The sequence below is a fragment of the Paralichthys olivaceus genome, chromosome 1 (genome assembly GCF_024713975.1).
Source record: "Paralichthys olivaceus isolate ysfri-2021 chromosome 1, ASM2471397v2, whole genome shotgun sequence".
NCBI classification, from domain to species: domain Eukaryota; kingdom Metazoa; phylum Chordata; class Actinopteri; order Pleuronectiformes; family Paralichthyidae; genus Paralichthys; species Paralichthys olivaceus.
The window spans coordinates 30,922,040-30,947,699 of NC_091093.1; the positions used below are offsets into that span (position 1 = coordinate 30,922,040).

At 46.3% G+C, this 25,660-nt stretch overlaps 1 protein-coding gene and 1 long non-coding RNA gene across 7 annotated transcripts in view; one reads left to right on the forward strand and one right to left on the reverse strand.

Annotated features, from left to right (window-relative positions):
* Positions 1–25,660, forward strand: part of LOC109641673 (SH3 and multiple ankyrin repeat domains protein 2-like) — a 118,863-nt gene that overhangs the window by 70,875 nt on the left and 22,328 nt on the right. For all 6 annotated transcript variants that reach the window (XM_069527651.1, XM_069527660.1, XM_069527662.1 and 3 more), the window contains 5 exons: positions 2,085–2,224; positions 3,055–3,168; positions 6,450–6,531; positions 12,346–12,428; positions 14,650–14,774. In XM_069527651.1, coding sequence (XP_069383752.1) covers positions 2,085–2,224; positions 3,055–3,168; positions 6,450–6,531; positions 12,346–12,428; positions 14,650–14,774 — 544 coding nt within the window. The remainder of the gene's footprint in view (positions 1–2,084; positions 2,225–3,054; positions 3,169–6,449; positions 6,532–12,345; positions 12,429–14,649; positions 14,775–25,660) is intronic.
* LOC138410714 (uncharacterized) lies at positions 8,931–10,069 on the reverse strand. The gene is made up of 2 exons (XR_011243353.1): positions 9,941–10,069; positions 8,931–9,436 (listed from the first exon to the last, which is right to left on the reverse strand). It is a non-coding gene; the product is annotated as an uncharacterized lncRNA (long non-coding RNA).

The window sequence follows — 25,660 nt, forward strand, 5'->3', positions numbered from 1 at the left end:
CAAAGAAAAAACATGGCTGCCGGTTTCTCCGTCTCTGTCGGCTCCTGCTGATGTTGAGTCTCGTGTTTCTCCCACATCATCAAACCAACAAGATTCAGATCAGGAGACGACTCGTGGAGGAAAACAAGCTTTAATAAGTTTGTGTTAATTCTCCAATTTTCACAATAAAAGCATCTCTGATGCTGAAGTGTCGAAGAAGCTCGGTTTTCTGAGATGAGCTGTTTCACTGTATGTTGATGGATCTATTTACGTCTGAAGCAAAGTGTGAGAGTGATGTAACACTCACATCAGCAGAAAATACATCTGATTCATTTTCTTCTATTTTTAGCGGCTTCTTGATTTTCTTTATTATAACATCTACACGGTGTCGATAGCAGGAAGCAGAAGAGTCAGAGCTGTGGAGACGTGGAGCGAGAACATCCACTGAGTCAAACCGTCGACATGTGATGGATGAAAAAATAACATCAGCTCAGTGAATCATTCCAACTTATATATAAACCACACACGTGAACGGTGATAAAGAGAATTCAGTTTCATCTGATGACAAACTATAAAATCCTCAGTGCAGATAAACCAGGTGGGATGAACACAAAGTTTTCACTCTGCACCACAGACTGTTTCTAAAAAGCTCAGAACACAAACTAAGAGAAGTGACAGAGGACGATAATGTGACTGAGGCCGTTAAACCACAGAGAAACATTTACAAAGTTAAAACCTCTGTTCTCATGACACAAGACGTCAAAGTGGACGAGTGTCTCGCTGTAGTTCCTCCAGCTGCTCAGGTTCGTCCGTTCCGCCGGAACCGAGCAGCCTCACTGTCGTGAATGGGGTTAGTTCTCCAAAGACGTGAAGGTTTGAGAAAGAGCACAGTCTACAGGACAAGGTGACCCACTTACTGGAAAAAACCATTTCCTTCCCCTCTCTCTCTCTCATCCCTCGCTCCTGATCTCCGTTTCTCTGTGTTCTCTTTTAATCTCCTCATTTTTTCCTACGCTGCGGTTTAATCAGCAAAAAAGGTTCCAGCTGACGACTCGGTGGTTTCAGTTCATTTAAAGCTTTGGAGTGAAGACGGTGTTTCTGTGGCCTGACCTCCGGTCGGACACATTTTTTATTTCACTCAATGACAAAGTCAAATATCTCACAGTCGTTTAGCTTCACTTCTCTGAGTCATTCAATCAAGTGACACGTTTATTTATTTACAAATTCAACAGGTTTTGAATGAAGCCCAATGAAACCCTCGTTGTTCTGATGGTTGGCGCTGGATGATCAAAGCTGCAGACTTCTGCTCTCTGATGCCGTTTATTTGTTTCCCTCCTATCACTCCATCTGTTGTGGGAAGTGTTGTTACGGAGGTTGACCACTAAGTGGCGCTATGTTCTCATGTCAGACACATCAGCTGGCTCGGCGGCTGTCCTCTCTCTGGTCACATGGAGGAAACGAGGAGCTTTTTATAAACACATTTTATGTTCACTCGTATAAATGTTGCTTCACGTCTCGTGTTTGTGCAGAGTCAAACTTTTCATCCTCTGCTGGGACGTCCTCAGGCCATGTTTTCCTGCTCTGATGTCCCAGAGTCTCAGGTGGCGCACTGTGTGGTCCGTACTGTCTCCTACCCACAATCCTCTGCAGCTCTGTGGGTCATAGCCAGTCCATATTCTGCCCCACTTACTACTGCGAGACACGTGTCTGCTGGCCTCCAAGTCTCTGCTCGGCATAATTGCTTTGTGTGTGTTACTGTGTGTGTGTGCGTTAGTGTGTGTGTGTGTGTGTGTGTGTGTGTGTGCGTGTGAGTGTGTGCGTGTGTGTGTGTTAATGCTGTTCTTGCTAATTTGAGGCAGCTCATAATGTTCCCGTCTCAGAGGTTTTTCATTCAGGTAGTGTGAAACGTCTTTGACCTTTTGACCTCCAGAGTTTTGTCCTCCTTCATTCTATAAAACTTTTTTTCTCATGCCGCCTGACAACGTCACACGTTTTCTCCTCGTCTCCGCAGATTCTCAATGTTTCTGCAGGAAAATACTTCAGCACAAGATATTTTCAATGAGTCCGTTTCTTCCTGACTTTCTTCTCTGCCGTGTTCGTCTCAGCCTCAGCAGTCATGGCGAGGGCGTCGGCACCAGGAGGAAGCTGTACAGCGCGGTGCCCGGCAGACATTTTGTGGTGGTGCGACCTTACACCGCTCAGGCTGAGGGGGAGATCAACCTGTACAAGAGCGACAGGGTCAAAGGTGAGAATCACCTGAGGGCATGCTGAATGAAAACCACACAATGAATCACCACGCGTGTGCAGGGGGCGCTGTTGCTCAGTAAAATGAACATGATGTTTTCACGTTAGCATCACTTTAACATCGGTGCGTAGAACCCAGAGACCTCAGATGAAAAGATTGTGTTTGCGTCTCTGACTTTCATGTTGAACCAGTTTCTTACTGGAATCAAACGTCACTAACTCACCCGTGGATCCGTCTCTCGGACTCACACAACATTATATCATCAACATAACATTAAATCCACTCAGCAGCCAAACTGAGTTCGAACCCACACAACTTTATTTTCAATCTGAAGTTTTGAAGGATAGAAAATATTTCAGTCAGGATTTTGATGAGATGTGTTTAAAGTTTCTAAAAGACGTTCAGAACAGTTCAGTTCGATGAGCGTCGGGTTTGATCGTCCTCTCACTGACAGAATCTTACAGACGGAGCTGGAACCTGATGAAGACTGAACTTCATCCGAGGAAATGAAATGAAAACAAACTGTGACTGTTCTGCACATCATCCTCTAATCATTTCTTCTCAGGCATAAAACCAGCAGCTGCTGTTTGTCAGGTTTCATTATTCTGACTTTTTCTAATAGTTCATCAAGTGATTTCAGGGTAAATAGAAAAACAACCAGCTGCTAATTAACAAACACATGAGATCAGATTTCAGCAGCTCGTCATGTTTCTTCATCCCTTCACCTCGGAGCTGAGCTGCTTTCTGTTCTGCTGTGTCCTCTACATGAAGATCTCTGAATGATCTCTGGAGACGCTCTGTCCTCTCTCTCTCTCTTCTCTCTCCTCCAGTTCTGAGCATCGGAGAGGGGGGGTTCTGGGAGGGCAGCGCCCACGGCCAGGTGGGCTGGTTTCCAGCCGACTGCGTGGAGGAGATCCCGGCCAAGGCCACCGAGGAGAGGAGCTGTAAGTCCAACGACTCGGGGCGGTGTGGGTTCGGAGGTGGGACGTTGACTTATGTAGGACGCGCTCAGTTTGCCATCACCCAGTTCTGAGGAGACACACAAAGAGCAGAAGCTGCAGGTTCCTGAGGCAGCGACGGCACGTGGTGTCTTCCTCTCCAGTGCATGAGCTGCATGCATCCCCCCCCCGTCTCTTTCTGTGTCCCCAGGCTGCGGTGCACAAAGCTAAGCGCTGCATCGCCCTGCTCACTCAGCTGAGCTCTGATGTCCCCTGGGCGCAGGCTAATGAACATATCACGCCATGCCCCGCCCCCGTAAAACATCCCATTTTTCCTGGTCCCTGCGTCTCGTCTCCGAGCAGAACTCGTAGCGAGTGGAGTTTAAAAGACACCTGCTCTCCCTCCGTCTGTCTTTGTCCTTGATCCTTTTCGTCCTCGCTGCTCTGACAGTCTTTAATTATTGACATTATCATAAGTACAGTGTTGCTGGAGTCAACTCCCCACACCCACCCTCTCTTAGTCTTCCCTGCTCTTTACGAGTATGTCAGGGACGACGGAGGCAGATGGGGAGCGACTCCCTCTCCTCTCTCCCTCTCCCTCTCTCCCTCTCTCCCTCTCTCTCTCTCTCTCTCTCTCTCTCTCTCTTTGGCTGTTTGCCTTCTCCTGACTCGGGGCCCGTTGGCTCAGGGAGCGTCTCTCACACTGTGCCACATTCAAATTGCCCCCAGGTTTGCCTGAAAAGAAAGCATGTCAGAAAATGGGAGCACAGTATGGCGGCTCGCAAAGACCCGTTCGAGGCCTCGGGATCGAACTGCGTGACGCCAAGTGATCGTGGCTGATTGAGGAAGTAACGGGCAACAGACCACGACTGAGATTTCTTTTATTTGGGCCTGAATGGTTACGATTCCATTCACCGTCCACCTGTCCGTGAAATATTCTTCTTTAAAGGAACAGAGTAGAAACACTCGTCTCAGGGAGATGAAAAGTTAGGAATCACGAGCTGTGTCTCAGGGGCTGCGTCCTTCAGAGGACGCACGATGTGTGGACCGACATGAGACGGCCCGGTCCGAAGAGGTCACCAGCTCATCCTGCCCTTAATGCTGTCACCTAGCAACAGAGCTGAAGTTGGACATGACCAGAAAGTTTTGATTCCCCCTCGGGCCGGGGACGGATCCACGTGTAGGAGCAATTCAAGAATCCTGAGAAATGGGACAGTGCGTCTGAGACGATGTCTTCCACTGAATTAAGACGCTGTCGTGTTAAATTAGCAGCTTCTATCTGCTCCTAACGTTTTTAAAGAAATACCACGAGAGCAGCGAAGAAATATTTGAGGTTTATTTGCAGGGTTTGTCTCTGTCTCACGCGTGTAACTCGTCAGGTTTTTACCTTTTCATCCTCGACGCAGACGCTGATTTAACTTCAACACCTTTAGCTTCTAATCCCTCGAATTCAATAGATGTGATGCAGGAGGATTAGACTGTGCTTAGACACGCTTTGTTAGGGTTCAGGTTTGAACCCTCAAGAGCACTGGAGGAGCTACGTGTGAGAAACACACACTCTCACACACACTCTCACACACAGTGTCAGTCAGCAGCGCTCTGTGCAGATGCTGCAGATTCCTCTGAATGCTTCTGTGTGTAACTCTGCTGATCTTCGACCTTCAGCTTCACCGAGCTCAGAAAGAAAAACCTTCGTTATGAGTTTGAGAAGCTGAAATGAAACAGGAAGAGATTCCTCACGTTTCCTCGGAGCTGCAGAACGTTAAACGAACTGAAATTGATTTTAACACTCGGGAATATTTGTTCACGACAAGACTGAAGTGGATCGGCCCTTTCAAAATAAAATGGGTCAGTGGCAGACAGCGTATCTGAAACGTTTTTTCTCTGATTCTGATTCTGGACTTTTATTTCCTGATATCGAGTCTCAATCCGATGTTTCAAAAAACAAAACACACGGCTGTGTGTCACTGACCTGGATGAAGTGATGATTTTACGTCTTTCACACACGTCTGCTTTTCTTATTAAAATTTTTTCAAAGTCGCTGACATGATATCTGTGCTTCCAGAAATCACTTCCTCTTAGTTTCTCTAAAAAAGAAGAAGTGACTTCAGCACGACTCAGACGTGGTATCAGATCGGTTCATAGATTTGTGTTCTTGCTAATAGACCCAATATTTTCACACATTTGCACACACGTACTCACACATACTATATATACACACACCATCTGTATTGATCTGTGACCATAGAAACCAGCTGGCTGCAGTCACACAGCAGTTGCTATGGAGCGTGATCATGTTGTGTGTGTGCAGCACTGTTCTCTCTCTCCATCCCTCTTTATCCTACACGTTCTCCCCCCCCCCCCCCTTTCTTTTCTGGAAAAAACACACTATTCCTTCTTCTCGATTCGTCGACGTTCCCTCCTTCACTCTGACATCGTGCACGTTGAATCAGGAGAGAAGAGAAAAAAATGTTCCTGCAAAGATGGCGAGATGTAAGCCGGATCAGAGGAGATGGAGTTTCTGTGAAAGTGTGACAGCTGGTGGGAGGAGGAGGGGAGAGAGGGGGAGAGAGAGAAAGAGGGAAAGAGAGGGAGGGAGGGAGATAGAGAGAGAAAGGGGGAGAGAGGGAGGGAGAGAGGGGGGAGGAGAATCTTCACTGTGTAGGTTATGTGTGTGTGTGTGTGTGTGTGTGTGTGTGTGTGTGTGTGTGTGTGTGTGTGTGTGTGTGTGTGTGTGTGTGCACAATGTGCTTCTAGAAAAAATCGAACTTCAAGTCGGTGAAAATTCTGTTTCTAGTTTTTCCAGTTTGCAAACGTGTGTTAAATAAAAAGCTGGAGGAGAAAGTGATGGAACATGTGACTCACCTCCATCAGGTGACGCTCCGCCCTCCTGCTCCTTCATTCAGAACTTCACTCTCGTGCTCTTGGACCAGAAGGAAACATGGTCAAATCCTCAGAAGGTCCGATCCTCTACATGAAGACAGTTGACGTTAAAACACGTCCTGTGCATGTTTTTTAAATCACGTCACATTAAACCACTGATCTCCTCCTGGTGAAACTTGTTGGAGACAGAAGAGAGCTCGTTGAGGTTTGGAGCTGATTTCGTGACGGAGGCAGATTCAGGATTTTAGTTTATATTTCTGAGCGTTTGGGTGAATTTCTCTGGAACTGATGCAGAGAACAGGTTTCAACCAGAACAACATTGAATCCACTGGATCAAGTGTCACTCCAGTGTCTGAGTCGCTCTTTGGTGAAAACCTGAACGTTGATCTGCTTTGATTTAACAGATTCCAGAGCAGATCGAGCCGACAGACGGAAACTGTTCAGACATTACACTGTGGGCTCCTATGACAGCTTCGACGCTTCCAGGTGAGACACACACACACACACACACACACACACATACACTAACAGACACACACACACACAAAGTACATTTACTTAGTTACTGTAGTTTTTCATGTATTTGTACTTTCTCCTGGCGTTACGGACAATGCTCACATTGTTTCAATATTTCTAAAAAGTTATGAATAACGAGAGGAAAACTGATCCACTACACCGTTATACACAAGTATTTCTAAAAGCAAGTAGCCTGTGTACTTTTACCCATAAGTACCTTTATAGGTACCTTTACTCTTGTTCATTCGTGTCTATTCACTGAGACTTGACGAACTAAACCTAAGTTTAAATTTAAATGTAATCTTTTATCTCAGACGACTGTAACTCTGTAGTCTGACTCACAAATCAATCACAGTTAATCCAGAATGCTGCGGCTCGGCTTTGATCCCCCTGTTTATTTTAGGATTGATTTTAAAACTCTTTAATTACTCTTAACGTCAGACCTGATCTCCCTACGAGCCCGGACTCAGTCGGAGATTCTCTGGTCAAGACTTGTTAACCATCAAATCTAAAGGCTGAAGACACATGAACAAACTTTTGTCTCATGATGTCTTTGACTTTTATTATCTGTATATTCATCATCAGTATTTTCTTCCTCTGTGAGTTTAAAGTCATTATATTATTATTATAATTAGTAGTAGTAGTATTTGTACTTCCTGCACCACTGTTGCATAACAACAACATATATCTGAACTCTTTCTCTGTTTGTTATTAACTTTACGTACGAACATATAAGTCTCTGTACATGCAGCTGCTCAGTTCATCGTCGTCAGCGTTTGATCAGAACCGTTTCTCCAGAGACTGAGAAGCTGAAGTGGAGGATTGAAGACGCAGCGTCGTCCTCTGAGCTCGGTGCAAAGTTTCCTCTAATTCTTCCTGACGTTGAATCTCAGGGTTTCCACCATCGTGAGCTCTCGAGTTGTTCTGCTCCTCTCTCCTGTCCTCTGCTGTCACATCCACTTCAACGCAAGCTTCATTAGAAACTGAGATAGATGTTTGCTCCTCTGTGTGTGTGTGTGTGTGTGTGTTTGCAGTGTGTAGCAGATTGAATTACTCAGGTGAGCTGGACGTCCTCTGCAGGAACATGAGGATAATTGAGCTCTGGTTGTGTTTGATCAGCAGCAGTTCGTCTGTCCGGCATCATCAGACGCTGCAGCGTGTCACGCAGCGGAGCGTGTTCAGAGGTCTGAACGTTTACATACGTGTGCAGGGAGAGGATGTGTGCAGAGTCGTAGCATGTGAAGAGATGAAGCGTCACTTTAATTCTGTTCTGACACAAGAACCACGTCTGTTCACTGAAACTTAAAACCACATTTAGAACAGTCGGTGATAACATCAGGCTCAATGAACCGTCTCATTAATCTGAAACTTCAACATTTATATTTATATTCTACATTTAGAAAATAAGGTTTATTTTTTAGTTTTCTATATTTGGTTTGTTGTAATTATACGTTTTATGGTGAAACTGTAAAATATCAAACCTCATTTACAGGATCGATAACAACATCTGAGGAATCATTGATGATTATTTAAATCAAAATATATATTCACTAATATATGATGTTTAATCCCTGATGTCTGTAGCAGCATCTAGTAATATTTAGTTTTTATACAGACATTCATTTTGATAATGTTGTAGAACTTTATATTTTATAAAACATTTACAATTATCATCTCCAACCAGCTGCAATATTAAAATCTTAATGTATTTAATGCATCAGTAGAAATAATTGTAATTTTACTAAGTTATTCGTGTAAAGAACACAGAGATGATGCACCTGACGTGTGAAACAACTCTGTGATTAAATTCAGTCGATGTGAGAGTTTCTGATTAAAACAGATTTCTAATTATCAGTGAGATGATCAATAATCAGACGAGCAGCAGCTCCGTCACTTTTCAATCAAGACGACCCAGCCGACTGGTGCAGCGATTTAAAAACGTTTGTGAAGGACGCTGTGACATCTGGACTTCCTCTGGCAGGAACATGCTGGAGGTAATCCAACATCTGGATTCACACGGAGCTGTGGACGTTTCTTCTCCTCAATGGAAGAAATTCTGTCTTTACTGATACTGGAAATATTTATTCTCCCAGCTCTCACATCTCGTCCTTCCCTTGCTCGTTAAAGATTCATAATTGTTTTTTAAATGGCAGCGGGTGTCGTTGAATCTTGCATGAGGCAGGAACTTTCCTGCTCCGTGTGTTTATCTGCAGGACGAAGGTGCCAAAGAGCAGCTTGAGCTCCGCTCACACTTTAAAAAGAGAAATCAACTGAGCTGCCGGCGGAACACGAACTTCCCCGACTCTAATCTTAAGAAATCCTAATGTGTATTCACATCTGGAACACAGAGTCCTGCACAGATCCAGATGTTCACAGGAGTAAATGTATTTATTGAAATAGAAACATTCTGACTTAAATCTGCCTGAAAACAAAGTGCTGTTCTTTATCTGCTCTAAACCTCCAGGTTGTTCACGGGAGGTAGAGCTGATCCGATCTGAGGGATCATCACAAAAACAAAAGTACGATGGGTGTAAACATCTGTCTGCATCTGGGTGACGCAGCAGAAGAAGGTTCAGGTCCCAGGGGCTCTGACCTCGTGTGTTCACATCCACACACTTCTGATTCTTTATGAGGTTGAACGTGGTCGTTGCTCTTCAGGTTGTGTTTATATGAATGTAGCAGCGGAGGTGACGTCGTGTTGTGAGAAGATCTGGAGGTTGTTCAGAGTCACGTGAAGACAGAAGATCAGCTGTTGATGTTTCCTCCACGTCCTGATGATGGAGTCACACTCACTTCCTGGTTTGGCAGTTGAAGGTTTTGCAGAGAGACAGGAGCTGTTTTCATTTCGCTTCAGATCTGAGACAATCTGTCGTCACTGACGGAGGGAGGGAGGGAGAGAGAGAGAGAGAGAGAGGGAGGGAGAGAGGGAGAGAGAGGGAGGGAGGGAGGAGAGAGAGAGAGAGAGAGAGAGGGAGGGAGAGAGGGAGAGAGAGAGAGAGAGGGAGGGAGGGAGGGAGAGAGAGAGAGATGGAGGAGGAGAGCCAGTTGTGGATTTTTGCACATGATGCATCAGCTCTGTGCTGTCTAAGATGAAACGCTGATGATGCTGCTGCCCCAGGAGGCGCTGTGGAGTCACATGGCACGCACGAACACGTGCACAGGAACGAGCTGGTGACGGAGATCACTCGGCCGAAAGGTCAAACGTCCCGACCCACAGTGACGGAGCGATCAGTCTCCACCTGCTGTGTTTGATGACCGACTCTGCCCCTGAGCCAGACGCCAAATTAGAAGTCACACATGGTCAGGAGATGAACAAGTGACCCCCCCCCCCCCACACCCACACACACAGACACACACACACACAGACACACACACACACTCTAAATATGCTGCGGCCTCCCGCTGTGGAGCCCAGATTGAAGGGGCGTGCTCCCCGAGGGGGGGGGGGGCCTCGCCATTGGTCCCAGGCAGCCTGTGGAGCAGCATGTCCTGCCCCCCCCACCCCCCCCACCCCCCTGCCCCCAGGATCAAACCTCAGATAAACTGTCCGGCTCCTGGTTCCTGCACGCCGTGGTGCACTGACCTACTGAAGCTGCCACCGTGTCACATTTGGGTGATCAAGGTGTGATCACCAGTAACCACCCACTGTGTGTGTGTGTGTGTGTGTGTGTGTGTGTGTGATAATCTTCAGTGTGTCAGCAGTGCGGGCCTCCTTCGTCTCTAGACAGATTGCGTTGCTAAGGGAACTGTTGCTAGGATGGCAGTTGCGCCTCTCTCTCCCTCTTTATTCTCCCCTCTCTCTCTCTCTCTCTCTCTCTCTCCCCCTCTCTCTCTCTCTCTCTCTCTCTCCCTTCCCACGTGTCTCTTCAGTGTAATCCTTGCACCTAATATAAACTGAATGATGCGGCCGCACAGCAAACACCTCGGGCTGCAGGAGCAAACTTGGCCTTTGAGTTGCAGCTGGTTTGTGGGTGACGCCACGATCACTGCAGGAAGTCCGAGACGGAGCGTACCATTTCATGTTCGCGTGTTCCAGCAGAACGACACCAGTGTGGCGGAGCTCGAGAAATAAAACTGATTTGTTGGAGACACAGTAAAACGACAGATTAGACACTTTCCTGCTCAGTTTGAAATAATCCTGATGGAGCAGAGGTGAGGAGACGTCAGTGCCGCTGTCACTCTAACTGTTACAGAGGAGGCTTCTCTTCATATCAAGAGTTTTCTAAAGTTTAAAGCCGAGATAAGTAAGTCGAGATAAGTAAGTCGAGATAAGTAAACCGAGATATTCTCGACAGAAGTCAGAGTCAGCAAAAAAAATCAATCAATCATCAATAGATTCATCAGTTAGAATTAAAACACACACTCAGAGGACACTGAGACTTACTCTGAACACTTAAACATAAACCTTAACTTAACTTAAACTAACCCAACATAAACCTTAACTTAGCTTAAACTAACCCAACATAAACCTTAACTTAGCTTAAACTAACCCAACATAAACCTTAACTTAGCTTAAACTAACCCAACATAAACCTTAACTTAGCTTAAACTAACCCAACATAAACCTTAACTTAGCTTAAACTAACCCAACATAAACCTTAACTTAGCTTAAACTAACCCAACATAAACCTTTACTTAACTTAAACTAACCCAACATAAACCTTAACTTAACCTAATGTTAACCCAACATAAACCTTAACTAGGACCACGTCATTTTTAAAAAAGTTTTTCCGACAGTAATAAAATGAATTTAAAGATAAAAACTTGGACCAACTAAATGTTTTTTAACTCACACGCCCCCTAATTTTTATCTCAACAAAACTTAATCTCAACTCAACTTAAACCTGAACTTAACGTGAAGTGTTAACTAAACTTAACCTAAACCTCAAAACAGTCTGCAAGTTAACGTTCATTCATTTGTCCCCACACTGTCACTGAGTCAAGAGAAGAAGGTCCCGACAACATGAGTAATACCTGAACTGCACACACACACACACACGCACACACACACACACACACACACACACACACACACTCACACACACACACACACACTGCAGAGCATCATCCTCCCTCCCTCCCTCCCTCCCCCCCGTCAACACGCCCCCTGCCCGGTGAGCCTCAGCCTCCTCCCGCCTCATCATGATCCATTAGCCGCTGACAGAACCAGGCTCCAGCCCGATGTCGCTTCTCCTCGACGCCGCAGCTCGCTCACACCGGAGGAGCCGCCGCAGCAGCGGCAGCGGAGGGAGTAACCGCCGCGCGGCAGAGGAGTAGCAGGGAGGGGGGAGGGAGGGGGGACATCTCTTCCTCTGTCGTCTCCCTTTTTTTTTCCTCTCTCTCTCTCTCTCTCTCTCTCTGTCTCTCTCTTTCCCCCCTCTCCCCTCTCTCTCTCTGGCTCTCCCCCCTCTCTCTCTCTCTCTCTCTCTCTGTCTCCATCTCTCTCTCTGTCTCCATCTCTCTCTCTGTCTCTCTCCATCTCTCCCCCCTCTCCCCCTCTCTCTCTGTGTGTTTGGTGGAGATGCGGTGGTCGGGCTGCCGGGGCCGCTGTCACACCGCCTGATAGAGACAGAGGTCGGCCTCAGGAGGAGGAGGAGGAGGAGGCGGAGGAGGAGGCGGCAGCGGTGGTGGTGGTGGGGTGGGGTCGGGGTCGCCCTGCCCTGCCCTGGCCGGACTAACTCTCTCCACCAGCACCATGAACCTCCACTCGGGCAGAGCGTCCGTGGCCATGCTGCGGATGATGGGCTGTGCTAACGGGCGCTCTGCTCGCCATCTCCTCCACAGTGACTGCGTGGTGGACGAGAAGACGGTGGTGCTCCAGAAGAAGGAGAACGAGGGATTCGGCTTCGTCCTGCGGGGAGCCAAAGGTAGGAGCCGCTGACTTCACTTCTTTTATTGTCCTCATGTCTTCACAACTGTCGTCCATCCATCACCGTGCACGCTCCGCACAGACGGACGTCACTCTCGGTGTGACGTTGTGCTTTGACTCGTGTTGTCGTCGGTCTCTGAGTTCTGTGTGTGACCACACATGAAGAGATGCTGCAGCCCCACCCTCCATCAGATAATCCGAAACTTCTGCTGTTCAGAATTCAGCTTAACTTTACTGTGACCCCCCCGAAGCACACACACACACACACACACACACACACACACACACACTAACCTCTAACCTTAAGCCATTAATATCTGTGTTGTGACATCACAGCGTGTTTGAGTCCGGTTCTGTGTTTGACGTGCACCTGCCCTGCGGCGCCCGCCGTCATCCACCTCCTGCCACCGCATCATGACTTGTTGTGATACGAGTGGCTTATCCCGGCAGTTCGATATCTCACCGGGCCACGAGATTGGCTCTAAAAATAGCCGGTATGAGCTGCTGCGTCGGTTTCTATGACGATACTCGCCATGTCATAATCCACGTTGCATTCCACAACTGTGCTGCGGCGTTCGATTGGTTCTACGCAGTGGTTACTGTCGAGAGGTAAATTTAGTAGATTCATGTTCCTCCTGTTTTCTCTTTTTTAAGACACATGCAGGGGGAGGCAGGGGGAGGCAGGGAGACGGAGGGAGAGGAGAGAGGAAGAAGGGGAGGCAGAGAGAGGGAGGGAGAGGAGAGAGGAAGAGGGGGAGGCAGGGAGACGGAGGGAGAGGAGAGAGGAAGAAGGGGAGGCAGAGAGAGGAGAGAGGAAGAAGGGGAGGCAGGGAGACGGAGGGAGAGGAGAGAGGGATTTGGCTTGAAAAACAAGAGGAATGTTCTCTGTCATTCTGACACACACACACACACACACACACACACACACACACACACACACACACACTCTGGTATCACCCCGGGGGAACTGACCCAGCGAGCTTATCCTGAACGGGGGTGAACACACACACACACACACACTGATGCTCGAGCTGTCACATAAGCTTACATCCTCTGTTGCTCTCTGTGTTTCTGCCTGTTTTTTACTCTCTGCCTCTTTCTCTCTCTCTCTCTCTCCCTCTCTTTCTTTTTCTCTCTCTCTCTCTCTCTCTCTGTGCCTCACACACACACACACACACGCAGACCGACACCAAAGGAAACGCGGTCGTCAGAGTCGTGTAAACACCCTCATGAAACCCAGGTTCGTGCTGCAGGACTCAGTCTTCCAGTAGAAAGATGAGTTATAGGAAGTGTCACTTGTCACCACTGGTTTCTCGCAGCCGCAATATTTTTTCTAACCTCCCCGAGAGCGAGGGAGGGATGGAGGGAGGGAGGGAGGAGCTGCAGCCATGTGCGTGCAGAGTGCAGCGATAGTACAGTGGGAGCTCGATGGTAAACTGATGTTGAAAAGTTAAGACGTTGAAGGGAACAGTGTTCTGCAACGTGCACAAATAAAACTGATTTGTCGTCGTGTGTGTGAAATATCCACGTTTCTTCTGCTCACTCTTTGGTTTCAACAACTTTCTCTCATCTCGTCTTTTTAAACGTGAAGTCCAGTTCTCTGAACTGAGATGTCGGGATGTTAGCATCGCGCTCTGAATCAGATTCTTATCGTTGTTTGTCACTGAAATGATTAATTCGGTCAAACACATCTCGTGTTTTTTATTAAAGTATTTTATTAAGACTATTACATCTCCATCAGGCTGCCGTGTTTCTATAGAACCAAGAGAGTGACATTTTCTTTTTGTGTCACCTGAAGTCCACTGTGAGTTTTCCAAGCTCTTGTGTTTGCAATCTGCGCCCTCACCACTAGAGGCCACTACACTTTACTCAGCTTTAAAAGATTTCATAACCATAGAGGTAATACATCGCTCTCGTGTTTCAGGTGTAGCAGCTGAAATCAAAAGTACGATGCAAACATTTTCTATCTGTTTTTTCTCTTCGTGTCATTTAAACAACATACGACAACTAACGAGTGTTTTTAAACGGAACATTATGTCGTTACTTCCTGCTTCCAACATTGGTGCTAAGCTACGTTACCCAAGTTCTGACCCTGACCTTTGTCACAGCAGAAACTCAGGCGTCCCTCGTGCATGTAACCTCGTCACACTCAGGTTCGTCTCAGCCGTCATTTCGCCTGTTTGACGTGTCTTCGTCCACTTTCCTCTCCCGTCTTTCAGCGGACACGCCCATCGAGGAGTTTACCCCCACGGCCGCCTTCCCCGCGCTGCAGTACCTGGAGTCGGTGGACGAGGGAGGAGTGGCATGGCAGGCGGGACTCAGAACGGGCGACTTCCTCATCGAGGTAAGAAAGAGGAAGCTGACTCTCTGGTTTCGTGTGACGCTGGTCATAAATGATGCTGAGCTCATCTGGTGTTCCAGTTTTCCTGTCGCTCTTTGCTAAATTCGTCACGTGGCTGAAGAAGAGAAGCCTCCTTTGTTTGAAACTGTTGCTGCAGCCACTTCACTGTGAAATCAGCAGTTTGCATGTAACCACGACAGCAGCTGACTCCTGACTCTTCGTGTGGACGGAGGAGAACTTTCAGGAGTGTGGAATTAAAATAAGATGAGTTTGGTGACTGAGTCTCTGTGATTCAGTTTCTTAGTGTTTGAGAAGTGTCTTTGTTGAAAGGTTTCATAAAGAGTGTACGTGACACAGGCGGAGGTTAGACATGATCTTATTTGTTCATACATCGGATTCTGCTGACTTTCCACTGACGTTACACTGGGGGGGGGGGGGGGGGGGGGGGGGGGGCATCTCCAGAGCTCGTGTCTGACGGCAGTTTATATTTTCGTGTAATTCTTAATTTAAACTCTGTTCATCTGGTTGTATTTGTGTTTTAACTGTTGAATATCAAACCTTTCTTTGCCACGAGGGTTCGATAACATGGACGTCAGCTTGTGTTTACATATTGTGTAGTGGTTGTGAAGTGAACGTTGAGAGGAGCCGGTAGAATGGACAGAGTAAAACCTCCTGGTTGTGAACCGTGGCCACAGAATCACCTCTGCAACACCAGAGCTTCTTAGAATTCACAGTTCAGAGTCAGTGGAACTTCAAACGTGGCAGCGACAGAGAAACTCAACAACAAATATTGTACAGTTTTAATTTTATAGTTTATGAAGTTGTTGAATTCCAATGATTTATATTTTCTCGTTTGACACGTGAGAGATTCTGCTCAAACAAATCTAATCCCATAAACCCTTGAAGACGGATTAACTTTGTCTTCTCTGTGTGACGCGGCGTTGTTCGCTCTCTGATCTCTGCTGAGGATTTGTCCTGAAATCATGTGGAGGAGACGTGTTGTCACTGATGAACACTCACATATTATAAATCATAGCACAGCTGCTGGGAGCAAAAACTGAGTTGGAGGAAAAAGCACATTGTCTATTTTGAGCTTGGACTGTTTTTTCCTGGTCTAATGTGACTCCACAACGACTGTGTGTGTGTGTGTGTGTGTGTGTGTGTGTGTGTGTGTGTGTGTGTGTGTGTGTGTGTGTGTGTGTGTAAGCAGCGCTGCACTGGGGATTGGTTTATTTTGTGTTTCTGCTAAATGGAGCATCACATGAGGAGAGCAGACTGTATCTGTGTCTGCAGCTCTTCCTCTTCTCACTCGCTCCTCATCACTCATTTGTTTTCTCCGTTCCGCGCTCCGACAGACGTTCCTCCGCGTCAAAAGGTCCAAATCAAAGCTGGCGTGTGGTCGCGTGGCGTCACAGAGTCAGACGCCACGTCGACCTGACGACCTCCGCTTCTTAACTACCTCCCCCTGTTCTCCTTCTGCAGAACGTTGAGGCAGAATAAATGGCCGCCCTGAACAGGCTGCGTGAAGGAGCTTCAGTCTAACAACGTGTTTACAGAACCAAGGGCTGGAGACTGTTTGACACTTTCACAGCTGCACAGCCTCCAGCTAGTTATCCGCCCAGAGCTCGTGTCCTCTAATGAGCGTGAGTGTCTCTGCTCCGACCGATTCCAGTCACTGCTTTTTACTCTGACCTTATTCCGCAGCGTCTCGTGAAAACGTCTCTCGACAGAAGGACCGTGACCTCGGATGATCATCGCCGAGTTTCACTGTGTTTATCGTAGAAGTGCAACTCCAGCTAAAATGGCTGCAGTCGCTGTCCTTACTCCGGAAATACATCAGAGCACTTTCATGAATATTTGAAACTCTCCTTATTTATCAATCATGCTTCCGTCATCGAGCTCATTCTCTTCCATCTGCAAGTAAATATCACGACTTCACACCTGTCGTCCACATCCACACCTCTGTGTTTTAAAGCTGCTTAAACAACAACGCTGCAGGTGCTGGGATTGGTTTTATAAATTCATATTGATATGAGTTTTCAGGCATGTTAGCATGGACGAAGATTAAGAACTGGAGCGTGGACAGAGAGATCGTTTCAGAGTGAACGCGTGTGAAGTTGTTTTGTCCATCTCTGTTTTTATACCTGAACCGAACCAGTCTAACCCAAATAACACGGGAGGGGCTTGAGGAGCACAGTGGAGCTGAGCGGAGTCTGGGACCAGAGTGATTGTTTGTAGGCAGATCACAAATGGAGGAGGCGTCATGTGTGGTTTAAAACACTGCAGATGAATCAGTGTCCTGGAGGGTTCTGGCCTCCTCACGCAGACATTTGTTAGGATCAGAAAATCAAGTCGAAATGAACAAAAGGAAATTATCTCGGGTTGTAAACTGGCTGCAAACAGGCTCCAGATGGACGAGACAGGGACGGACAGGAAATCACAAAAGAAGGACGGTTAGGATCTGTTCGTTATTTGTGGATGAAGGAAAAATAAAGTCTGACTGAGGTCAAGATTTGATTCCAACAAGAACAGAACCCAGCAGAGACCCCGCCCCTTGGTCCTGATCCACGCTAACGCTTAATGAACTCTTTTTTTAACTTTGTGTCTCGTCCTCACACCAACGTCCTGGAAATCTGTTAAAAGAACAGCGGTGAAAACCAGGTGGTCGAGGTGATAAACTGGTGAAGACGTGGTTTGTCCCGTGGTAGTCGTATTACAGCGGTGAGGCGGTTACCATGGCAGCCGGTCAGCTCCAGCCACCAGGTGAACGTGCTGCGTTTAGCGATGTCACGCTTCCCTGACGGGTGAACGCTCCACGTGGACGTCCTGCGAGCGGATGATAGATTTCCAAACATGCGTGACCGTCCACCGTCCTGACGTCTTCTCTCATGTGTCCTTCAAATCCCATCTTCTTAAGTGTAACACGGTTGATTGATCATCTGGTCGCTGGTTGAAGGACGAGAGCAAAGACTCGGGACTCTTTCAGAAACGGAAAGAAGCCATCGTAGCATTTGTCTATTTATTTTGTACAAGGCTAAAATTGCAGGCGCTAGTTTAAAGTGTGTTTGTGTGTCTGCGTGCTTGTGTGTGTTTAAACATCTGTTTTTATGTCTGCAAGAGTGAACACACTCCCTGTTTCCCCTCTAATGTACATTAGCTGAACATATCCATTTGCATGCATGATTTAGGGCTTGGCTGAGCATCAATCTTTCATTGCCTCTTGCAGCTTGGCATGAGGAGGCACGAGGACGCACGCATGCATTTTACACACTCGTACACAAGCACTCGCATCATTTGCCTAAATGTGTTTGTGAAGTGGGTGCTTGTCGTAGGCCCCGTCAGTCACCTCTCCGCGCCTCATATCAATGCGGCTCGTTGATTCCGAGCGTGTGAGTGAATGAGGCGAGCCTCCTGCAGCGGCGTGTGACAGATGAGTTTCTTGTCGAGGTCGCAATCGCAAGTGCGCTACACTTGAAAGGCCAAAGGTCGGGGAGCCGTGAGATCTGAGGGGACGCCTGTGATGCAGGCTCCTCCCTCTCCTCTCAGCCGGTGAGGTGTGTGTGTTTCGCAGCGTCGCACACACACTGAGCTCTGACCTGTGGCCGCTGTCGGTGGTCGATCATCATTACCGAGTGGCGTCCTCTGGGATCGTCTCATTAAGCCAAAGGACAAGTTCCGTCATGTGTCTTCCATGTTTCAGGACGTTATTCCTCATTTCTGCTTTCGTCTCGCAGCACAGACCGAGCTCTCGTTTCTTTAAAGCGCCGAAGCAGATTATGTTTTTATTTCTGTTTGTCTGCAAGATGACGCAAAGACGACTGGAGCAGGTTCAGTTCTGATGTGTGGAGGAGTGGGACATTAAACACACGGAGGAAGGTTCATGAGAGTTTTATTAGCTGAGGATTACTTTTATAGTATTGTTGTGGTTTTTTTTCCTCATTGCTGTTTAGATTTTATCTGAATGTCTCGAGATCTGACGTCGTCAATGAAACAGAAATCTTCAGTGTCTGTTGAAATAAATTTAAATTCATGTTTCAAGAAGAAAGTGGTCGTGGAAAATTAGTTGCTTCTTATTTCTGAGTCACAGTGTTTTAGAGTCGCTTATAGGATATGAAAAGTTAATATCCTGTGTGTGTGTGTGTGTGTGTGTGTGTGTGCACGTGTGTGTGTGTGTGTGTGCAGTGGAGGTAGATGGAGCAAAGCACTTACTATCTTATATAATGCACAACTTTGGCCAAGAGAAGAATGTGTGACCAGTGTAACATGCAAATGCATCTGCCTGCCCCCAGGTGTGTGTGTGTGTGTGTGTGTGTGTGTGTGTGTGTGCCTCTCTCTCTGAGGACACACACACACACACACACACACAGTCAGTCGTCACCAGTTCTTTCTCCAACAGCTCTTAAAGAGAGAGTGGGTTGGGGGGGGGGGGGGTTCACAGCAGCGGACTCTTTCACAATGTTTTCATCACGTTTAGATTTTAATTAAACTTCATCACGTGAAATTTTCTCCCTGAAGTTGTGTCAGAAATAACGTCTATGTTTTGAAAGGTAAATGATGTCGTCTGCACCTTTAACTCAGGCCTGACGGGATCCGTTTGTCAGAATCCCAGTTCCGTCATTTCCTCATTTCCTCCGAGTGTCGTCCTGAAGACTCGAGCTGCAGTTCAGCTGCTGGTTTTCAGACCAGAGGCGATGAGACGCTGTCAAACATCTGGTTTCACACGTTGGGTTTGTTGCTGATTTTCAGATTTGGTTTCCAGGTTGAATCTTAGAATTCACGATCGTTTACGAATGAAGCACGTCTGTGAACACGTGCTGTTCTGTTCACGTCTCTGTGCTTCCGACGGCGTTTCAGGCCTCAACGCCCTTGACCCGGTCGAGCTCCACTGGGTTGCCAGTTTGGCAGCAGGCAGCGTGGACGACCAGAGGGCTCGACGGCCGAATGCGGCAGGTTGTTGGCTCATCACAGAAACACTGAGTTTGTCTGAGCTGCTTTCTGTTTTCATCCAAACTGACATTTTACTGCTGCCAGCAAACAGTAGATTTATCATTTTAAATACGATCATGGCTGCTGCACCTCTTTTATTTAAATGTCACAAACAACTGGACATGTTGCATCATATTATATTATACATTTTATTATATATTATATTATATTATATTATATATTATTATGAATAAAGGAAAAAATTAAATCCCCTAAAACCTATTATTAAGGTCTTAGGTCAACTGGTGAGATTTCAGGATGATTTGCATGTTACAGTCACTTAATCATCTGGATGTATCATAAATTACCTGAAACATAAACTTAGATTTTGATCATATTTATCTTCTGAACGTTTAAATTTCTGCTCGGTGAACATTACGCTAACGTGTCACAGGTTTGAGGAGCGTCGGTGTTTCTGTGAGTGAAGCTGCCTCAGAGGTGATAACCTTTAAAGGACGTCACTGTATTTTAGATTTCACAATATCTCACACAAATACAAAAACCAACAATGGAAGTTTATATTGAGCCAACAACACACACACACACACACACACACACACACACCATCATGCTGCTGCAAACACTCACTGGAGCATCAAATATGTATTAATCCGCTGCTGAAAATAGTCCCCAATGTTTGCTGAATTACAGTGTCCTGCTGTTTAGGAAATTATTCATTTACATTTACTCATTTGGCAGAAACAGAGGACGCACACTATTCAGCCTCAGGAACCGATGTGCAGCAGACACACACACACACACACACACACACACACACACACACACACACACACAGGGTTGTAATGAGGTTTGAAAATTGTTTGTGGAAGATTTCAGACCCTTGTTGAGAAGAAGAAGCTGATGAATATTTAAATATTCGTGTTGGTTTGATATTTGGGGCTGAAGCGGTCACATGACTCATTTTGAGAGCATCCGTGCCTCGTGATTTTGACGAGGAGGATTCTGGGAACGAGGAAGCGTCTTCCTTTGATCAGCGGAGGACGGGTTGTTAAGGTCTGCGATGGCTTCATCCTTTGGAATCTCTCATGTGGACCGTTAGCTGAAAACAAAGTCACCTCTGTGAATGTTGTCATTTTTCAGAAAGGTTGATCACAGTGCAGATGCCAGGTCACGTTAAGAGCTGCTGAACGTGGCCTGTCCACTGTCTGAGACATTTGGACATAGTGTGACCGCCACAGTACGTCCATGTGTCCTTTACGTTGCCGTGGTTATTAAACACTACTGCTGTTTGTCAGCAGGATCCAAACAACAGCAGAACGACCAACAAGAGAAAACTCATTTAGTTTTCGGGCTGATAACAAAAGGGACGAATCCAGGAGTTTATTTTTGCGGGACGTTTTTATTACATCTCACTGATTGTCCTGAGAATAATTCATGGACCTTGATAAGACAGACGTGTGTGGTGGACTGATTTCTGTGAGTGGTTTGGTGCAGATCGAAACATAAATGGAACCAGATCTAAATCAGATTTAAATGTGGCTTCATAAGAGGACAGGTTGAATTTGTCTCGCGGTGCACGTGTGTGTGTTTCCTGTCTCTGCCTGAGACGACCACACACACACACGTCCTGTTAAACTGTCTCTGAGCTCCTGGTGTGGACAGAGTCAAGAAGTCCCTCCGTCATTATCAGTGTTTAGCACTTCAGCTCTAATCAACGGCCCTCGGTGAAACCAGGAAGCTCTCACAGACCCCCCCCCCCCCCCCCCACACAAGTCAACGCACTGACATGATACTCCGTCTTAAAATAACCGAGTGGAAGCGTTGTTTCCTATAAATAATTTATTTCTAGGTGCAGCGCACAAAGAGCAGCGTGCCCGAGCCCACGGGGGAGCGAGGAACCAGCGCTGTCGGAATATGGCTCGAGACCGGAACCTTTAAGATGGCTGCGGAGGGGGAGGGGGACCAGCGGGGAATTTGGCAAAGCTGTCCATTGACAAAAAACCGCTCAGTAACGACGCTGTTTGATGATGAATGGTACCACACCTCTCCCCCCCCCCCCCTCCCCCACCACCACCACCACCCTCAAACACTGATAACATTCTCAGCATCGCTGCCACCTCCAGCGGTATCACACGGCAACTGTCGCCTAGCAACCGGGAACAAGTTGTGCCTCGCTGTGTACACAGTGATAATGCAGCTTTTAAGAGTAGAGCTGAGCGAGGACTCGGACCAAGGAGACACTGAAGTGTGGTAGAGGGGAGGACGCGAGGTCAGGGGGAGGACGCGAGGTCAGGGAGCGAGGACCGTCGATGTCTGAGTGTGGTCAGGACACTGGGGGGGGGGGGGGGGGGGGGGGGGCGGGGGTAAAGACTTGTGAAGTTGTTTTTAGTTGGAGCCGTTCCTCATTAGTTCAGTTTGAATTTCCTGTTTCCAAATTTTGTTGGACGAGTGATGACGTCTCTCTGATCATGTCCAGTCGTCACAGAAGTGATGGTAGCTGGAACCTCTGGAACCTCTGGAACCTCTGGAACATCTGGAACATCGGTCGACCTGCAGCAGCTGGAAACTCAGTAAATGTAAAACCCTCTGTGCTGATTGAGAAAAACTGTCTTCGTGGTTCGAACTGATTCGTTTCCTCTCAGCTGCACAAATCAAACCTGTGCAGGTGTGTACAGCAGCCTGAGGGTGGGCGTGTCAGATCGAGCGACGGCGACGATCACTGTCGCTGCTTCGTCAATGAACGAGCGTCAGATCTGTTTCTGTGGTTCCATTGGCTTACAGCTCGGTCACGTGATGTGGAGTGTGTGTCTGTGTGTGTGTGTGTGTGTGTGTGTGTGTGTGTGTGTGTGTTTGATACTCACCACAATAAAACTCAACTTCACTGTCTCTCAATCACATTTCAATCCTTCACTTTATTCTTCTTTATATTTTCCTGTCTTTTTCTCTCACACACACACACACACTCACACACACACTCACACTCATACACATGCTCATACACACACACACACACACACACACTCACACTCATACACATGCTCATACACACACACACACACACACACACACACACACACACACACACACACACACACACTCACACACACACTCACACTCATACACATGCTCATACACACACACACACACACACACACTGACTCTGTATATTTCTGTATTTAATGAGCCGGCTTTGATCTGCTCCAGTTTCCTACGAAGACAAACACACACACAGATTTCAGAGCCTCTCGTCTCAGATGTAGATCAGCTCCACGTTTCAAACGCTGCAGCTTTTATGTGAGGGTGAAGGAATGCACACACACACACACAGGTGCACGTGTGTGTGTGTGTGTGTGCATGCATGTTTCATCACATCCTTGTTTTCTGCACAAAAGGACAAATTATGAGTTTTTCCGTAATTTTTATATTTACATATATTTATTTATATATCATGTCAGAAGAATAGTCTGTAAATAAAGATGGACGACATGACGAAAGTGATGCAGAACACACTGATCGCCCCCTGGTGTGAGGCTGCAGGATAAACCTCCTCCATGTTAGCAGATGGGACATGGACCAAACTTTAAAAAATCAAAGTAGACTCGTTTCTCTCCGGCTTCTTTCCACAGTCCACTTCTGTAGAAACCACCAGTGGAGTCGCCCCCCGCTGCTCATTACACAGACTCGTGTCTGTGTTTACGTTGTTGACGTCAGATCCACTGACCTCCAGGTGGAGCTGTTCGTCCTCTCCGGCTCTGACCGGATTATCACGGAGTGATTATTGGAAGCGTCAGATTATAATCGATTAATGAGATAAGTGGCTGTCAGAGAGCGGGGGGGACTTTTATCGGAGCAGATTGGATTGAGGGATCAGACTCGTGTTCTGTTAAATGGGTCGGATGATGCTTAATGTTGTGGAACTATTGTAATGGTTGTGATAATGATAATGGCTTTTGAATGGGCTCTTCTGCTTGATCTGACAGATACATGGGCCGGCATTAAAGCCCTGGTCTACTGTACTGTGTGTGTGTGTGTGTGTGTGTGTGTGTGTGTGTGTGTGTGTGTGTGTCCACCCCAGAGTCTTTGACTGTGTTAAAGAATCAATAGCACTAATCGTCTGCATGTAACCGTTAGACGACAAATTGATTTTCCCCTCGACGCCGTCGTCTGATCAGTGAGTAACTGACACGAGCTCGATCAGGAGGATTTCATTCTTCATTTTTCACTTCACCCTAAATTATAAAAACTTAAATGGATGAACAAAGATAAAATGTAAAGTTGATGTTTCAGTTGATCAGGTTGTGTAAAAAATGAAAAACACTTTATTCTACCTTTTCTCTGTTGGAGCATTTTGGAAAACTGTTGTTTACAATATAATACAAAACAACTTTATTGATCACGAGTCAAAAAGACCAAGAAACAGACTTGACCAGGAAACATTAAAACAGCTGCTCAGTCATCCATCATGGTCTGATCCCACGTCAGCTGGAGCCACTCCCAGCGGACAGCAGGAGAGTTTCACAGACCAACAACCTCTCACTCTCACATTCACAAGTTTTCTGTGGAGTGATTGAGTTGTAGAATATTATATTTAATGACTCCTCATGTTGGTTAAAGACTCTAAATTCATTCTTGAGCTGAGAAACAGCAGCTGATGGAAGTCATGTGACTGAAAATATGAAATCCAGAGGTCGAGAATGAAGTTATACTTTGTGAAAGAGAAGAAATGAGGAGGTGGGATTTAAAAGAAAAGGAAAATAAAGCATAAAAACTAAACAATAAGTAATAAGAACTGTTAGAAGGCTGAGGACAGTAAATGTAGTTTTATCTTTTAAAGTCTTCTACGGATCTCAACAGTTTGGTTCCTGAAGTAAAAATCCTTTAATTTTCTGAGTAGACGTTTTTATTATCAGCCGCAATATTTTAACCATCCGAGGTGGATTTACATCTAGCTATGATTTTAACTATCTGTGGTAGACTCGTTCAAACATGCTGCTTTAGAGTCAAAGAAAAGAGACACATGGTGAAAATCACAGGTTCAATTCATGAAGTCGTAGAAAAGGTCGCAATGGTTTATGGGAAGTGTAGTTCCTTCTCTCTTAGAATAATTATGTAAACAGTCTTGTACCTTTTATTTTGTCCATTTTCCAATATTTTCTTTGCTCTCAATCAAATGTTTTCTGGATTCATCTGCTCGACCTGGTTCCAGGATGAAAACTCTTTTTGTGAAGATTTTTTTTAAACGTCAGTGGAGGAGAAATTTACTAGAGCCGCTCTGAAAGTGAGACGTTAGTTATTTAAATGTTATTAACTGATGAAGAGGAAACTGTCACATTAACCTCAAGCTGCTTGTTTTTAAACTTCCTGTGGAAAATCACAGGACTCAACTCAACTTTCTTACATCAGAGGTTTGCAGCTTTCCTGCAACTATGAGTGTAGATACATGGGTGTGTTTTTAAATTCATTCGGAAATGTAACTTTTAAATTTTGTTCCACATCGTGAGAGATGTTCACTGAGCAAAAATAAAAATCCAGATGAGCTGAACTCATCACAAAGTTACTCATCACATCCTGATCCATGTGGAACACGTCGCTCATCCCCTCAGACATCAGGCCGACAAATCCTCTTTACTGTGAAGAAGCCGCTCTCCAGAGTGTGTGTGTGTGTGTGTGTGTGTGTGTGTGTGTGTGTGTGTGTGTGTGTGTGTGTGCATATGTGTGCTTGTGTGTGTGTGTGTGTGTGTGCATATGTGTGCTTGTGTGCATGTGTGTGCTTGTGTGTGTGTCCATCCTTCTAGTGTAGTTACATAAGACAGTTGCAAGATAGAGCACATTACATAAGGCTTCCCCTATATGCAAACGTGTGTGTGTGTGTGTGTGTGTGTGTGTGTGTGTGTGAGTGTGTGTGTGTGTCAGTAATAGGAGGGTTTCTCTCTAATCACCAA